Source organism: Pezoporus wallicus, unplaced genomic scaffold (assembly GCF_028554395.1).
Source record: "Pezoporus wallicus isolate ANWC-B61680 ecotype Strahan unplaced genomic scaffold, APGP_CSIRO_Pwel_v1 contig_14863, whole genome shotgun sequence".
Classification (NCBI taxonomy): domain Eukaryota; kingdom Metazoa; phylum Chordata; class Aves; order Psittaciformes; family Psittacidae; genus Pezoporus; species Pezoporus wallicus.
In genome coordinates, this window is record NW_026635672.1 from 1,261 (window position 1) to 18,255 (window position 16,995).

General features: G+C 65.3%; 2 protein-coding genes and 1 long non-coding RNA gene across 3 annotated transcripts; 1 reads left to right on the plus strand and 2 right to left on the minus strand.

Moving 5' to 3' along the window:
• Positions 1–2,953: 2,953 nt before the first annotated feature.
• On the plus strand, positions 2,954–9,321 carry THRA (thyroid hormone receptor alpha). Its single transcript, XM_057397254.1, has 8 exons — positions 2,954–3,097; positions 4,576–4,637; positions 5,599–5,699; positions 5,791–5,938; positions 6,600–6,805; positions 7,126–7,272; positions 7,358–7,616; positions 9,029–9,321. The coding sequence occupies exons 1-8, from the start codon at positions 3,045–3,047 to the stop codon at positions 9,277–9,279; spliced, it is 1,227 nt and encodes a 408-aa protein (XP_057253237.1). The 5' UTR covers positions 2,954–3,044; the 3' UTR covers positions 9,280–9,321.
• LOC130592723 (uncharacterized) lies at positions 8,255–8,760 on the minus strand. Its single transcript, XR_008970640.1, has 3 exons — positions 8,620–8,760; positions 8,391–8,580; positions 8,255–8,351 (listed from the first exon to the last, which is right to left on the minus strand). It is a non-coding gene; the product is annotated as an uncharacterized LOC130592723 (long non-coding RNA).
• Positions 9,322–12,147: 2,826 nt separating the features above from the next.
• On the minus strand, positions 12,148–16,043 carry NR1D1 (nuclear receptor subfamily 1 group D member 1). Its single transcript, XM_057397253.1, has 8 exons — positions 15,884–16,043; positions 15,436–15,810; positions 15,261–15,349; positions 15,037–15,181; positions 14,197–14,669; positions 13,922–14,107; positions 12,814–13,024; positions 12,148–12,708 (listed from the first exon to the last, which is right to left on the minus strand). Exons 1-8 carry the CDS (start codon positions 16,041–16,043, stop codon positions 12,509–12,511), a joined length of 1,839 nt encoding a protein of 612 aa, XP_057253236.1. The 3' UTR covers positions 12,148–12,508.
• Between the last annotated feature and the right edge of the window lie 952 nt (positions 16,044–16,995).

Sequence of the window (16,995 nt, forward strand, 5' to 3'; positions counted from 1 at the left end):
GCCCTGCCCCCAGCCCCTGCTAATCACACTAATTGCCACCCTGGCTAAAGCGCTTAGGCCCTCACCTCCCTGACCCAGCTGGCAGCTGGTGAAGGGGGGGGGACACCCAGGACCCCCATATCCCATCTGTCCCAGGGGGGCAGGGACATCAATGGTGTCCCTATGGGGCATCCCTGGTACCCAGCACCCATGTCCGGCGGCACAGAGGCAGCCGATGCCATCGTGGACGGGAGTCCTCAGGGCTGTGGTCCCTGTGACAGGGGGTCCCCGGGGGTGTCACCCCTGGGCAAGCAGGGTGCTGGGTGCCCCCCATAGGGTGAGGTGGCTCCCGCCACCGGCCCAGCCCTGGACTTTGCCTCCAGGTTGTTTTCCATCGCCGGCAACCACCAGACTCAGCAGAAACGCTCCCCTGGGCGTGGGGCTTGGGGGGGGGGGGGGGGGGGGGTAGAGAGAGAAGTTGAGGGGAGGGCCTGCCTGTTGTCTGCCACCCTGCTCCCCCCCCCCAGCCCCAGGGTGGGATGTGCGGGTTGTGGTGTCACCCAGCAATGGGGAGCAATGGGGAAGGGAGGGGGCTGAGACCCGACTGCGCTCATCACACGTGTCCCGGAGGAGGAGGAGGAGGAGGAGGATGAGAGCCGCCTCCCTTGTCTGTCTGGGCCGCCCCAGCGCGCCCGGGATTCCTCGAGTGAGGGTTCCTGGAGCGGCACGGCGGGCGCTGGGTGCCGGTGATCCCGGGGCAGGAGAGGAGGGGGGGTTCCATAGTGGGGGCTGATGGTGAGCCCTGACTTAGCACCGCTGAGCCCTGGCTTTAGCCTTAAGCCCCTCTAATTCGGCACCGCTCACAACCCCAGCAGGGAAACTGAGGCAGCGACAGCCGAGCCCCCCACACACACACACCCCTCCCCTCCTTGTGCCGCGTTCTGGTGCACCCCATGCCATGGCCTGTGCCAGCTTCATGGTGATGGTGACACCCCCTTGGCCCCACACATGCACCGAGCATGTCGGGGCTCTGCTGGCGCACGGGGTCCCGTGGGAAGGGGGGGCCGGTGCCCGGCGGGGGCTGCAGGGCCCTGGAGCGCTGCCAGTGCCTATACTTGGAAGTCTCCGCGCGCCGTTCCCATATGGAACAAACATTTGCTGCAGCCCCCGGCCGCGCCGCCCCGGCTCTATAGGTACAGCCCCAAACCATGGCCTGGAGCTGCAGGGAGGGCCCCCCCCGAGCCCCCCACAAGGTGGGGAGTGGGTGCCCTGCGGTGCCTCAATATCCCCACAGAGGCAGGGCCAGGCAGTGCCCCCCACCCAGAGGGCTCTGTGGGGACCCTTTGTGCGTTGCCACGCGTCGGGTACCGTCGAGCACCCATGGGTGCAGCATCCCTGTATCCCTGCAGGGGGGGGGGGCCGGGCTGGGGTACCCCATGGTGTGGGGGTACCGGGGGGGGGGGGGGGTGGGTTCTGGGCGCAGCCGAGCCCCGGCCGCTGCAGTTTTAAATCCGCCGGAGGAATTTCTGCTGCGGCCAAGACAAACGTGACCTACTTTCTGCCTGTCCCCGCACGGAGCCGAGGAGCCCGAGGGCCGGGCACGGCGCCCGGCGCGGCCCCGCACCCTCCCGCACCCCCGTGCTTGCAAATGGGGTTTCTCCACCCCACATCCCCCCCCCCTCCCATCCCAATGGGGTGCTGAGGATGTGCAGGGCATCCTTAGGGATGTGGAGCATTGGGGGGGGGGGGGGGGGGATGCCGGTGCTGCTGCACCCCAGCCCCACCGCGCTGTGTCTTTGCTACAGGAGAGCTCGAAGAGGAAGGAACCCCCCCGCCACCCCCCCGGAGCACCCCGCCCCGTAAGTCACCCACCAGTGGGGGGGGGGGGTTGGCCATGCATGTGAATGCATCAACACGCAGGCATGGATGGAACCTGAGGGGGGTCCTCTGAGCACCCCTAAACCCCTTTGGGCTCCCCCCTCCCTGCTTGGAGAGCCCTGAACCCTGCCCCATGGCATCTGCGTGTGCTTGTGCGTACCCACAGCCTCGTGCAGCCCTGCACACGCGTGTGCATTCATGTGCCTTGCACGCTCCCGTGCACGCTCTTGCACACCCATGCATGCTCCCACGCACCCTTGCACACCCATGCACGCTCCCGTGCACCTCTGCATGCTCTTGCACACCCATGCACGCTCCCGCACACCCATGCACACTTGCACACCCATGCATGCTCCCGCACACCTGTGCATGCTCATGCACACTCCCATGCACACTCTTGCACACCCATGAACTCTCTTGCACACCCATGCACGCTCCCGTGCACCTCTGCATGCTCTTGCACACCCATGCACGCTCCCGCGCACCCATGCATGGTCTCACACACCCATGCACGCTCCCGCGCACCCATGCATGGTCTCGCACACCCATGCATGCTCCCACGCACCCATGCATGCTCTCTTACACCCATGCACGCTCTTGCACACCCATGCACGCTCTTGCACACCCATGCATGCTCTTGCACACCTGTGCACGCTCCTGCACACTCCCACACGCCCATGCACACTCTTGCACACCCATGCAAGCTCCTGCACACTCTTGCACACCCATGCACGCTGCTGCACACTCCCACATGCCCATGCACACTCTTGCACACCCATGCACGCTCCCGCACACCCGTGCACTCTCACCCCAGCCCCGCTGCCATTGCACACACACCCCAAGCCCTTTCCTCCCACCACCAGCACCACGTGTTCTTGCACATCCCTCGTGCTCTCGCCCAGCCCCACACCGTGGGATGAGCTCCCGGTGGACACCCCCCATAGGGACACGGTTGGGGGGGGGGGGGGGGGGGGGGGGTCGGGGTCCTGGCTCAGCCCTGGTCTGTCCCACAGGGTCGGGCCCGGGATGCTGCACGGAGCTGAGCACTGAGGCGGGCGCCATGGGGAGCGCATCGTAGCCCCCCCCACGCCGTGGCCGCCCCCCCCCCCCCCCCCCCCCCCGTGCGTGGCACCGGTGGCAGAGCCCACTCGGTCGGTGCTGAGCGCTCCTTGATGGAATTGCGGTGAATGGAACAGAAGCCCAGCACCCTGGACCCGCTGTCGGAGCCAGAGGACACCCGGTGAGCCCCCGGTGTCACTGCAACACACATGGCCCCGTGCCCCGTGCATCCTTGTGTGTTCCCAAGTGTCCCCATGCCTGGTACATCCCTGTGCCCTGTGTGTCACCGGGTCCGGTGTGCCCCATGTGTCCCCGTGCCCCCTGTGTCACTATGCCCGGTGTGTCCCATGTGTCCCCGTGCCCTCTGTGTCACTATGCCCGGTGTGTCCCATGTGTCCCCGTGCCCTCTGTGTCACTATGCCCGGTGTGCCCCATGTGTCCCCATGCCCTCTGTGTCACTATGCCTGGTGTGCCCCATGTGTCCCGGTGCCCTCTGTGTCACTATGCCCAGTGTGCCCCATGTGTCCCCGTGCCCTCTGTGTCACTATGCCCGGTGTGCCCCATGTGTCCCCATGCCATCTGTGTCACTATGCCTGGTGTGCCCCATGTGTCCCCATGCCCTCTGTGTCACTATGCCCGGTGTGACCCATGTGTGCCTGTGCCCTATACATCACCAGGCCCGGTGTGCCCCATGTGTCCCCATGCCCTCTGTGTCACTATGCCCGGTGTGTCCCATGTGTGCCGTGCCCTATACATCACCAGGCCCGGTGTGCCCCATGTGTCCCCGTGCCCTATACATCACCAGGCCTGGTGTTACCCCTGTGCCCAGTAGGTCCCTGTGCATCCCTGCGTGGCCTTGGCTGTGCCCCCTATGTCCCCAGGCATTCCCATGCCCTCGGTACCCCCATGTGTCCCCGTAGCCCCAGTGTCCCCCTGCCCCTCTTTGCCCTGGGTGTCCCCAAGGGTCCCCGTGTCCCCGGTGTCACACTTCCCCCCCTCCCCCCTCCCGGCCCCCTGCTCCCCCCCCGGGGCCCCTCGGCCCCCCTGTCCTGGGACTATTTCGGGAGGGCCGCGGCTCTCACGTGCCCCGGGGGGAGCCAGGCCCGGGGTCACCTTGGGCTGGAGCCGGGGAGACCCTCACCCCCCTCACCCCCCTCACCCCCCCCCAGCTCTGCGCCCCTGGGTGCGGGATCGCCCCCCACCCCCCCCTCCCCATTCAACACCCGCAGGTGCCCATCCCCAGGGCATCGGGGCGCCCCCCCCCCCCCATTTCAATCAGTGCCGGGCCACTCAGCCAATGGGCTGCTGCCGTGCGGGCGAGGCGCGGACCCCCGCGGCCCGCCATTGGCTGAGCCCCTCTGACGTCACTTCCCCGCTGAGCCAAAAGGACATTTTGTCTTTGACTGTAAATGAGCCCCTCCCCCATCCCGCCCCTCCCCCACCTTTTCCCTTTCCCCCTCTTCCTCCTTTCCCCCCCCTCCCCTCCCCCTGTGATGCCCCAGGTTAGGGGTCCCCAGCCCCCCCCGCACCCCCTGGCACCCCATTGCCACTGCCGGGACCCCCGGCGATGGGGCTCTGGCTGCAAATAGGGGGGGGGCTGGGGGGGGGGCCTGTTGGGGGGCCACTGGGGCACGGTCCCAGCCTGGCCCCCTCCTGCAGGTGGCTGGATGGCAAGCGCAAAAGAAAGAGCAGCCAATGTTTGGTGAAGAGCAGCATGTCAGGTAGGGGACACCCCCTGGCACCCCCCAAGGGCCCCCAACTCCCCTTCTCCCCCCCTGGGTGCCCCCCATCCTTGCCGGGTTCTGCAGGCACTGCAGGTTTTGCCTGCATCCCACCCACCATCCCCATGCCCATGCTGCGGACCCTGAGCACCCCATGTTCCTGGTGGGCACCCAGTGTCCTTACCAGGGACCCCACATTGCAATGGGCACCCCACTTTTCTTCGCCATGCCCCCCGCACCCCATGTGCCCGCTGGGACCCCAAGCACCCATAGGGTGCCCTTTTCCCCCTCCGTGGTTGTGGGTCGAGCCGGGGCGGTGCTATCGGTGCTGGCAGCACCCTGGGGTGGGAGATAAGGGGGCCCTGGCCGGGCGCTGCCCCCCAGCCCTGCCCCATTCCCCAGTGGGGAGCGGCCGGCGCCGGCGGGATCCCGCTGGGAGGACGAGAGGCCCCAGAGGGACCCGGGCATCCGGCTCCTGGCCCATCCCTCCCGCACCCATCCCTGCTCCTGGAAGGGAGGGGGGGCACGGGGTCCCCCACATCCAGCACCCACAGGGTGCCAGGGTGGGCTCTAGGGGCTCCCACAGCTCAGTTCGCTCCATCCCAGGGGCGTTGTGGAGATGCTGGGGTGCACCCATTGTCTGTTGGTGCTGGGACCCCCCCAAACATCATGGGTGCCCCGTGCCTCAGTTTCCCCATAAGGCTGCTGATGGGGGGGGGGGGCTTGTCTCTGTGCTGCCAGGGGACAGTGGGCCATTGTGTGCCGGGGGGGACGGGGACACCCCCCCCAGCAGCTGCCTCCCCAGCCGGATAATGGGAGCTTTCTTGCTGCGGGGGGCTTGGGCAGCCCCCCCAGACCCTCAGCTCTTAACCCTTCTCATGCTGGTGGCAGCTGCTGCCATAGGGGGGGACTCTGAGGCAGGGGGTGGGGGGGTCCCTGACACGCTGTGCCCCCCCCCCAGGGTACATCCCTAGTTACCTGGACAAAGATGAACAGTGCGTGGTGTGCGGGGACAAAGCCACCGGCTACCACTACCGCTGCATCACCTGCGAGGGCTGCAAGGTGAGGGGGCTGCAGGGTGGGCTGGGGGGGCAGGAGGTAAGGGGGGCTCACTGGGGGTCACTGCATTGTGTGTGTCCCCTGTTGTCCCCAGGGCTTTTTCCGTCGGACCATCCAGAAGAACCTGCACCCCACGTACTCCTGCAAGTACGATGGGTGCTGCGTCATCGACAAGATCACCCGCAACCAGTGCCAGCTCTGCCGCTTCAAGAAGTGCATCTCCGTGGGCATGGCCATGGACTGTGAGTGTGAAGGGCACGGGGTGGGGGGGACACACGCAAGGAATCCCACAATGGTTTGGGTTGGGAAGCACATGAAGCTCATCCAGCTCCAGCCCCTGCCACGAACAGGGACCCCTTCCATTGGAGCAGCTTGCTCCAAGCCCCTGTGCCTTGAGCACTGCCAGGGATGGGGCAGCCACAGCTTCTCTGGGCACCCTGTGCCAGCGCCTCAGCACCCTCACAGGGAAGAGCTTCTGCCTTGTATCCAACCTGAACTTCCCCTGTTTCAGTTTGAACCCGTCACCCCTTGTCCTATTGCTCCAGTCCATGATGAGCCCCTCCCCAGCATCCCTGTAGCCCCCTTCAGACACTGGAAGCTGCTCTGAGGTCTCCACGCAGCTTCTCTTCCCCAGGCTGAACAGCCCCAATGTTCTCAGCCTGGCTCCACACGGGAGCTGCTCCAGCCCCTGCTCATCCTCGTGGCCTCCTCTGGCCTTGCTCCAACAGCTCCATGTCCTCCTTACGCTGAGGAGGACACCGGAACTGCGCACAGTGCTGCAAGCGGGGTCTCCCAATAGCACATCCACTGGGTTGGGGTGCCTGGAGCAGCGCTTGGGGTGCAGGCTGTGGGGGTGGGATGCATTGGGGGGTGCTGAGTGATGCATGGGGGTGCCCCCCGCAGTGGTGCTGGATGATTCAAAGCGGGTAGCGAAGCGGAAGCTGATCGAGGAGAACCGCGAGCGGCGGCGGAAGGAGGAGATGATCAAGTCGCTGCAGCATCGCCCCAACCCCAGCGCGGAGGAGTGGGAGCTCATCCACGTGGTGACCGAGGCCCACCGCAGCACCAACGCCCAGGGCAGCCACTGGAAGCAGAAGCGGAAATTCCTGGTGAGGATACGGATGGAGGGGGGATCCCCCCACACCAGCACCCCTTTGGGACCTGAGCACCCCCCGTGCGCTCGGGAGCAATTGGGACGTCGTCCGATGTCCTTGAGCTTGTCACCCCCGGACGGGTTAAGGGGTTAGCGGTGACCGAAGGGGACAGCTGTGCCCTGCGGGGTGGCCCTGGCCCTGGCCCTGCAGTGGTGCTGGCACACAGCTCCCTCTCCTGGCTGCTGCCCCGCTCCCAGCCCTGCCTCGGTTTCCCCCTGCTGCCATAGGGGTGCTGGGATTTGTTGGGGACCCCCTAACGCCGTGTGTCCCCGCAGCCCGAGGACATCGGCCAGTCGCCCATGGCCTCAATGCCTGACGGGGACAAAGTCGACCTGGAGGCGTTCAGCGAGTTTACAAAAATCATCACCCCGGCCATCACCCGCGTGGTCGACTTTGCCAAAAAACTGCCCATGTTTTCAGAGGTAACGGGGGGGGTGTGGGATATGGGGTACCCCAAGTCGCCCCCCAACCACCACCGCCACCACTGACACCATCCCCAACGCGCAGCTGCCTTGCGAAGACCAGATCATCCTGCTGAAGGGCTGCTGCATGGAGATCATGTCTCTGCGGGCGGCCGTGCGCTACGACCCCGAGAGCGAGACGCTGACGCTCAGCGGGGAGATGGCCGTCAAACGCGAGCAGCTCAAGAACGGCGGCCTCGGCGTCGTCTCCGATGCCATCTTCGACCTGGGCAAGTCCCTCTCTGCCTTCAACCTGGATGACACCGAGGTGGCCCTGCTCCAGGCCGTGCTGCTCATGTCCTCAGGTAGCGGCGGCGCTGGCTGTGCATGGGGATGCTGGGGAGGGGAATGGAGTGGGCATCGCAATGCCCAGAACCTCAGCACCTTCAGGGTGCATTGGATGGGTATCGCAATGCCCAGAGCCCTCAGCACCTTCAGGGTGCACTGGGTGGGCATCCCAGTGTCCAGAGCCCCAGCACCTTCAGGGTGCATTGGATGGGCATCGCAATGCCCAGAGCCCCCAGCACCTACAGGGTGCATTGGGTGGGCATCACAATGCCCAGAACCTCAGCACCTTCAGGGTGCATTGGATGGGCATCGCAATGCCGAGAGCCCCCAGCACCTTCAGGGTGCATTGGGTTGGCATCCCAGTGTCCAGAGCCCCAGCACCTTCAGAGTGGGCATCCAAATGCCCAAAGACCTCAGCACCTTCAGAGTGCACTGGGTGGGCATCCCAGTGTCCAGAGCCCCAGCACCTTCAGGGTGCATTGGGTGGGCATCCCTGTGCCCAGAGCCCCAGCACCTTCAGGGTGCATTGGATGGGCATCGCAATGCCCAGAGCCCTCAGCACCTTCAGGGTGCATTGGATGGGCATCTCAATGCCCAGAGCCCTCAGCACCTTCAGGGTGCATTGGGTGGGCATCCCAATGCTCAGAGCCCTAGGACCTTCAGGGTGCATTGGGTGGGCATCTGAATGCGCAGAGCCCCAGCACCTTCAGGGTGCATTGGGTGGGTATCCCAGTGTCCAGAGCCCCCAGCACCTTAAGGGTGGGCATCCAAATGCCCAAAGACCTCAGCACCTTCAGGGTGCATTGGGTGGGCATCCCAGTGCCCAGAGCCCCCAGCACCTTCAGGGTGCATTGGGTGGGCATCCCAATGCCCAGAGCCCCAGCATCTTCAGGGTGCATTGGGTGGGCATCCCAATGCCCAGAGCCCCAGCACCTTCAGGGTGCACTGGGTGGGCATCCCAATGCCCAGAGCCCCCAGCACCTTAAGCGTGGGCATCCAAATGCCCAAAGACCTCAGCACCTTCAGGGTGCATTGGGTGGGCACCTTGAGAAAACTGGTCCCCACTGGTTTAGGGGGATAGGGGGTGGGCACATTGGGGTGCATGGGCTTGGACACCTTGGTGTTGTGCGCACTGGAATGCTCACTACCCTAGGAGTTGGGGTGCAAGGGGTGGGCACCCCAGTTCTTGGTGCTGCAGCAAGGGGCGAGCACCCCAGTTCCTAGTGCCCCAGGAGTACGGAGTGAGCATCCCACTGCCCAGTGCTGCAACCCTGGGTTGGGAGGGGGTACAAGGGGCAAGCACCCTGTTCCCCAAGAGCACGAAGTGCATGGTGTGAGCACACTGGGAACGCTCTGAGAAGGAGGAGGGGGGGAATTTGGGACACGGAGCCTGGCACCCCTCGGCCACCACGTTCCCTTGTTGCCGCAGACCGGACGGGGCTGATCTGCGTGGAGAAGATCGAGAAGTGCCAGGAGACGTACCTGCTGGCCTTCGAGCACTACATCAACTACCGCAAACACAACATTCCCCACTTCTGGCCCAAGCTGCTGATGAAGGTGACGGATCTGCGGATGATCGGCGCCTGCCACGCCAGCCGCTTCCTGCACATGAAGGTGGAGTGCCCCACCGAGCTCTTCCCCCCCCTCTTCCTCGAGGTCTTCGAGGACCAGGAGGTGTAGGGCTGCCACCCCCCCCCCCCAACACACACACACACACACACACCCCCCATCTGGCCCCCTCCCTGCTCTGCCCCACATCACACCCCCCAAACACCCCCCCCCCCGATTTCTCTTAATGGGGGATCGCTGCGCCCAAGGGAGGGGGGGGTCCTGCTGTGCCCCCCCATGGCTGCCCCCCTCCACAGCCCCCCCCAGCGCCCCAGGACTTGATGAATTTTGTTTGTTTGCACAGGGAAGGGCCCCGATGTCGAGCGTTTCCTTTATTGTCCTTCTCTTCTTAGATTATTATTTTTTAAGCATTTATTTCCCTCCCTGAGAGGCTAAAATATTAAACTAACTGCACTTTGGAAGGAGAGAGGAGGAGGAGGAGGAGGAGGAAGAGCAGAGGAGAGGAGGGGGCTCTGGGCTGCACAGGGAGAGGCTGCCCCGGCCCCATGCACTTTGGGCCAGGCAGCAGCGTGGGGGCCAGGGTTGGAGGGGGGGGGGCGGCCAGGACCCCCCCTTTATAGCAAAGTGAGGGTTATTGGGGGACACAGTGGTGGCGAGGGGGACCCCAGCCCATGGGGAAGTTGGGGGGGGGTGTGTGTGTGAAGGGCTGGGGGACCAGCGCCCCCCCCCATGCCCTGCACCCCATTTCCCACCCCCCCAGAATTTGGGGCCAGATTCGGGGCTTTGGTTTTCTCTGTCTATTTTGGGCTGAGAGGAGCTGATTTTGTGCCAAGCGCCGCAGACGGTGGGCGCTGCGGGACACCGTGGGGAGGAGGAGGGGGGGGGGGGCACGGACCCAATGCGGCCCCCCCCCCCATCACCCCCCCCCCCCAACTTTTCCGTTGTCCTTCTTTTTGTTGTTGTTTCCCCCTTCCCCCCCCCCACCTCGTCCTCGTGGGTTTATTTGTCGTGTCCGTCAGGAGTTGCAATGGCCCCAGAGGCACCAGCGGGGATTGGGGGGTGCCCCCCCCCGGGCCCCCACATGGCCCCCACTGCACTACTGCCCCAGCCCCCCGGCAGCAGCACTTGGGGGGGGGGGGGCTGCACCCCCTAAATCACACCCCTCCTCTGCTCCCGGGGGAAGGGGGGGGGGGGCCAGGCTGCGGTGCAGGGGGGGGGCGGGTCTGGGGGGGGGCTGCAGCGGGGGCACCCGGGAATGGTTTTATCACCTCCCCCCCCCCCCCCCATCCCCAAATTTAGGTTTGTGAATCTTTTCTTACCTCAGGCGGAGGCTGAGGGGGGGCGCGGGGGGGGCGGCCGGCGAGGCAGGCGGCCTGCCGGGGCCCACCTAAGCTAATATATATATATATATATAAATATCTATAAAATATATAATTTTTGTAATTAAAAACAAAAAAAAATCTTTTTACGGGTCATTTAAAAGCAGAAAAATCCCACCATGAGACACGTGGGGGCCCCTCCGCTCCCCCCCCACCCCTTACCTTGGCATAGGGGGTTGTGTCTGAGGGACCCCACCAGAGACACCACCCCCCCCCCCCACTGCAGCCAGGCCAGGGGGGTGCAGTGGGGCTGTGTGGCATGGCAGGGCTGCAGCACCCATGGGTGCCCTCATGGTTGGGGGGGGGGGTCCCGGCACACCCCCCACCCCCCCCCACCCCCCTGCAGCATCAGCGTTGGCTTTGCACTTAGTGCAACATGTCTTAAAGAGCCAGCCCGGTGCCCGGCACGGGGGTCCCGGCAGCACCGGCACCGGGTTGTGCAATAGGAACCGGTGCTGGTGGACACTAATGCCTGTGCTTGGGGGGGGGGTGCACAGGGTTTAGGGGTTCACCCCCCTCCCGGCAGCACCGGTGCCCGTGGTCACGCTCAGCCCTGCTCCGTGTGCAGCACCGGTGTTAACACGTGCCTTCGGGCTGCGGCACGGCACCGGGGCAGTGCCCACGTGTGCGGTGGCGGCGTGAGGGCCGTGCGTGCTGGAGCAATGCTCGTGCAATGCCCTTGCTGTGCCATGTGGTGCCGGTGCGGTGGCCGAGCCACGCCGGTGGCAGTGGCGACGCAGTGTCCATGTACGCTGGTGTAGTGCTGGTGCAGTGGCCATCCGGTGCCGGTGCAGTGCCCGTGCATGCTGTTGGCAGTGTCCATGCAGTGCTGGTGTAGTGACCATACAGTGCCGGTGCATGTTGGTGTAGCCCCGGCGCAGTGGCCACGCGGTGCCGGTGCCATGCGATGCCCGTGTATTCCCGTGCACAGTGTGTGTGATGCTGTGCGCTGCCGCGCTCACCGCCAAGCCAGAGCTGTTGTGGGATGTGTCTGAAGCAGCAGCCGTGCCCCCCCCCCCCACTTGCAGCGGGTGTTGGGGTCCCCCCGGGGCAGCAGCACGATGCCCTGGGGGGGCTCATCCTGGCCAGCACCCCCCCGCTCTCCCTCGCACTCGCCCCGGGCCGCAACCTCCCGTCCCCGTCTCGCGTCGCCATCGCACGTCCAGCATCGGCCCCGGCTTCGCCTGGGGTTGGGGGGGGTAGGACCGGTGCCCCCCATCCCGCCACCTCCCCCGGGTCATCCCCCTTGTTGTCGTCGTCGTGTCCCCCGTCCCCGTGTCCCCCCCCCCCCCCCAAGCACATACCTCATGGCTCCCGGAGCTGCCCCTGCTTGAGGCCGTGTCGAGCCCACCCGGCGCGGCATGGCCCGGCGCGGGGTCCCCCTACTATGCATGGTGGCGGCGGGGGGCCGCGGCCGGCGTCGCTGAATGTAGGGCGCGGGATGGGGAGGGTTGGGAGGGAGTGTTGGGGTGTTGGGGGGGGTGGGGGGTGAGGGGGGGACACACACGCTGAGCTCCGTGACAATCACAGTCTGTGACGTGCGATTTTAAACCCTTTTGTGTTTTGGTCAGGATTTTAAAGAAAGATATTTTTATGGTAATTGTTGCTGGTCTATTTTACTATATATTTATGTAATAAATATATGATGAAAACAAAAAAGAAACCAAACCAAACCCAACCAAACCCACCCATAGAGCTTGGTTGGATCCGGCCTCTGCTTCCCACCGCTGCCTGCCGGAATGGGGGGACCAGGATGGGGAAACCCAGCCCCCCGGCACTGCCAGCGTTGCTGTGGGGCTGATGCCCACAGTTATGGGGAACAGGGGGGTCCTGGCATCCCAGTGCCCACCCTTTGGGAGTCCGGTGGGTGCCATGGGGTTGGTGCTGCCCCACCCCAAACCCACGGTGCTATGTACAGGGTGGTGGGTGCTTGGGGTAAGGGGGGGGGGTCCATGGGGGCCCTACTGGGCATCGATGCGGAAGGAGAGCAGCTTCTCGGAGTGGAGGTTGTTGAGGGTGCGCAGGTCCGGCAGCTTCAGCAGCAGTTTGGTGAACCGGGACGTCTCGGCCGGGTGCGTCTTCAGCACCAGGGCGCGCAGGGCACGGATCAGGGTCTCCTGGAGCTGCTCCACCGATGCCGTGTCCTCCATCCCCGAGCGGTCTGCGGCAGCGGAGAGGGGGCCGTGTGTGGATGGTGCCGCACACACACACACATGCATTCCCCCCCCAATCCCCCACCGCCCCCCACATCACCACAAGTCCCAACCTGCCGAGACCAGGACGACGGCGGTGAAGAGCCCCAGCTCCTCGTCGGTGAGGTCGAGGGCGCTGAGCTTCTCGCTGAACTCGAACATGGAGCTGAGCAGGTCGCCCATGCCCATGCCCCACAGCTCCTCCAGGCTGTACTTCGTCCGGCTCATGAACGTCACCGTCTGCTCCTTCACGTCGAACAGCGAGGCGAAGCGAACCATCAGCACCTGCGGCACACGCGGCGTCAGCGGCACCGCGCCAGGCTGCGGGCTCCATTGGGATGCTACGGACCGCCGTACAGCGCCATGCTCTGCCACGGCTCTGGGCCATGGAGCACCGTGTGATGCCATGGAACACCATACGCTGCCATGCTCTGTGCCACGGCTCCATGCCATGAACCACCATGCAATGCCATGCTCTGCCACAGAGCACCATACACTGCGCTGCTCTGTGCCACAGCTCCGTGCCATGAACCACCATGCAATGCCATGCTCTGTGCCATGGCTCCGTGCCATGAACCACCATGCAATGCCATGCTCTGTGCCATGGCTCCGTGCCATGAACCACCATGCAATGCCATGCTCTGTGCCATGGCTCCGTGCCATGAACCACCATGCAGTGCCATGCTCTGCCACGGAGCACCATACACTGCCCTGCTCTGTGCCACAGCTCCATGCCATGAACCACCATGCAATGCCATGCTCTGTGCCATGGCTCCATGCCATGGAGCACAACGTGATGACATGGACCACCATACATGCTCTGTGCCACAGCTGCACGCCATGGAACACCATGTGATGCCATGGACCACAATATAGTGCCATGCCCCGTGCCGCGGCTCTGTGCCGTGGGGCTCCATGCCAGTCTGTGGGCATTATGCAAGGCCGTGGGTTACCATACAGTGCCACGGGGCTCCGTGCCACGCTGTGGGGCACTATACAGTGCCATGGGACGTAGTGCCCATGCTGCAGCGGCACTGTGCTGCTCCATAGGGTGCCATGAAACGCCGTATCATTCCATGCTGACCCATGGGGCATGCAGTGCCATGGGACGTCGTGTGGGGGCCACGGGGCACCGTGCCCGGCCCTACAGCACACCAAACCCTTGGTGATCCGGGAACGTACCTCGAAGGTGCCAGCCTTGAGCAGGGTGACCTGGTCGTGCTGGGACAGGGCCTGGAAGCCGGGAATGTGCTTGGCAAACTCAACCACCTCACGGACAGCGGGAGTGAAGCTGAGGGAGAAATCCTCCCAGATCTCCTGCACCGAGCGCCCGCTGCGGCCGGGCCGGTGGCTGTTCATGGGGCAGGCCTGCGGGTGACGGCACGGCTCAGCCCTCTGCAGTGAACGGCTCGGGATACCCATGGGGGGGCAACGGGACCCCCCCCCCGCGCGCTCACCGGCAGAACGTCCTTGGTGCCGCGGGGCCACGGGCAGCCCCGCGCCGGGGGCTCGGGGTACGCGGGGGGGCAGAGCCGGGGCTCGGGGGGGCCGGGGGTCCAGGCGGGGGGTGCGTCCCAGCGCAGGAGGCTGCTGTCGCAGGCGGGGGGGGGTCCCAGCTTGTCGTGAGCGTAGATGAAGATCTCCTTGTGCGCCTTGGCCACTTGGGCGATGACGTCCTCGGTGGCCCCCCCGGGGCTGGGCGAGCGGGGGGGGGTCAGCTGCTGCGGGAACTGGGAGAAGCAGGCGGCGGGGGGGGGCGGGACGAGCGGTGGGGGGGGGCCCGGGGGCAGCGGGCGGCCCCCAGCCGGGGCTGGACCCTCGGCCGGGGCGGGCATGGCCGGTGGGACGCTGCCCATGCTGCTCATGGCGCTCTGCATCTCTGCCAGCATCCGCTGCTTCTCCCGCTTGGGGATGCGCCCGAAGCGCACCGCTGCGGGGGGGGGGACACACTGGTGTTAGTGGGGAGGTGGGGTGCACCAACACCCCCCACCCCCCCCCCCAGTAATGTGTGGTAGAGGTCTGGGGGATGCAGGGGATGTGGCTGCGTCCCCATGCACTGGCTTGGTGGGGATGCAGAGCCTTGAGAACAGGAAGACCCATCCCAAGAGGGGGACATAGAGCCCCAAGCATGGGGGTACCCAGTCCTGGAGGGGACACATAGCCCTGAAAATGGGGGGACCCGTCACTGGAAGGGATATGCAGCCCTGGGTATAGGGGTTCCCACCCCCAGAGGGGTTGTACAGCACTGAACAGGGGGTGTCCGGTTCTGGGGGGAGTTTTGGGGGTGCTGAGCTCACCATCACGGGACATGCCAACCAGCAGGCACTTCTTGAAGCGGCACTGCTGGCAGCGGTTGCGGTTGATGCGGACGATGGAGCAGTTCTCGTTCTTGAGGCACTTCTTGTACTGGATGTTCTGCTGGATGCTGCGGCGAAAGAAGCCCTGTGGGGCAGGGAGGGGGTCACCCAGGGCCCCTGGAACACCGCAGGGGCTCCCCAGCACGCCGGTCCCATCCCGGTACCTTGCAGCCCTCGCAGGCGTGGACGCCGTAGTGGAAGCCGGAGGCGACGTCCCCGCAGACCTTGCAGAGCAGCACCATCCCGTTCAGCTCTGCGGTGGGGGGGGGGACAGGGGTGAGGAGGGTCCTGGGGGGACCCCTGTAACCCCCCCCGCAGCCCCCGGCGTGCCCCACTCACTGGTGACGGTGCTGCCGGCTTTGCTGGGCGAGCTGCGCCGCCGTTCATCCACAGGGACCTGCGGCTGCACCCCGGGGAAGTTCACCGAGGAGCCGTAGGATGAGGAGGAGGAAGAGGAGGAGGAGGAGGAAGGGGAGCCATCCTCATGGGTGCCCAACGAGCCCCCGCCGTAGGCACGGGAATCCTGCAGGGATCCGGTGGGTGATGGGGGGAAGTAGGTGGGGAAGGGCTGGGAGCCGGATTGGGAGCTGCCGTTGGAGCTGTCGCTGCAGAGCGAGACGGGGCTGGTGCGGTTGGGCGAAGCGCAGCTGGAGCCCACGTAGCTGATGACACCGCCTGCAGAGCGGAGCCACCCATGCACCGAGCTGCGCCGGGCTCAGCCGGAGCCGAGCTCGCAGCCCTCGGGCAGGGCGGGCGGAGGGGGAAGCGCCCCGGATGCATCCCGGACCCACGGGGATCCGCGGCCGCACGTGTGCCACGCACCGTGAGTCAGGCACCGCGCCCGGCGGCGGCCACACGGGCGCCGGCTCCACGTGGAACGGGGACAGCCGGGTTAGCCGGGAACGTGTCGGATGGGGACACGGGCACGGAGCCCTGGGAGCACCCATGGGAGGAACATGGGCTGGGAATGCTCTGGAGGCGTAACCGGGATGTCACGACAGTTGCACCCACCAGCCACATATGGCAGCGGAGGGGGGGGGAGCTCAGCACAGCCCCCTCGCTTATGGGGTGCAGTAAAATGGCTCTGCAGGGGGGCAACCCCGCAAAGATGGGGGGCTCACAGCCACCCCTATCACAGACCCACACACACCATAAAGATGGGGGGCTCACAGCCACCCCTGTGTCACAGAACCACACACACCATAAAGATGGGGGGCTCACAGCCACCCCTATCACAGACCCACACACACCATAAAGATGGGGGGCTCACAGCCATCCCTGTGTCACAGACCCACACACACCATAAAGATGGGGGGCTCACAGCCACCCCTATGTCACAGACCCACACACACCATAAAGATGGGGGGCTCACAGCCACCCCTATGTCACAGACCCACACACACCATAAAGATGGGGGGCTCACAGCCATCCCTGTGTCACAGACCCACACACACCATAAAGATGGGGGGCTCACAGCCACCCCTGTGTCACAGAACCACACACACCATAAAGATGGGGGGCTCACAGCCACCCCTGTGTCACAGACCCACACACACCATAAAGATGGGGGGCTCACAGCCACCCCTGTGTCACAGAACCACACACACCATAAAGATGGGGGGCTCACAGCCACCCCTATCACAGACCCACACACACCATAAAGATGGGGGGCTCACAGCCATCCCTGTGTCACAGACCTACACGCGCCCCATAAATATGGCGGGCTCACAGCCATCCCTGTGTCACAGACACACATGCACCCCCCCCTTCCAAATCCCATGCAGCAACACCAGGACATAGCTCAGAGCAGGGACATGTGGAGGGTGACATCGGGTACACATGAGATCACCAGGACCATGTGTCTCCCGTCGCACACAGTTGCTGCTGGAGCCACCATGC

Coding starts and splice junctions, on each gene's coding strand:
- NR1D1 (XM_057397253.1), bottom strand. CDS start 16,043: ATGGGTGCTCCCAGGGCTCCGTGCCCGTGTCCCCATCCGACACGTTCC. Junction 15,350..15,435: donor AGCCGGCAGCACCGTCACCA/GTGAGTGGGGCA, acceptor CCCCCACCGCAG/AGCTGAACGGGATGGTGCTG. Junction 13,025..13,921: donor TCAAGGCTGGCACCTTCGAG/GTACGTTCCCGG, acceptor CGTGTGCCGCAG/GTGCTGATGGTTCGCTTCGC.
- THRA (XM_057397254.1), top strand. CDS start 3,045: ATGGAACAGAAGCCCAGCACCCTGGACCCGCTGTCGGAGCCAGAGGAC. Junction 5,700..5,790: donor TCACCTGCGAGGGCTGCAAG/GTGAGGGGGCTG, acceptor TGTTGTCCCCAG/GGCTTTTTCCGTCGGACCAT. Junction 7,617..9,028: donor CGTGCTGCTCATGTCCTCAG/GTAGCGGCGGCG, acceptor TTGTTGCCGCAG/ACCGGACGGGGCTGATCTGC.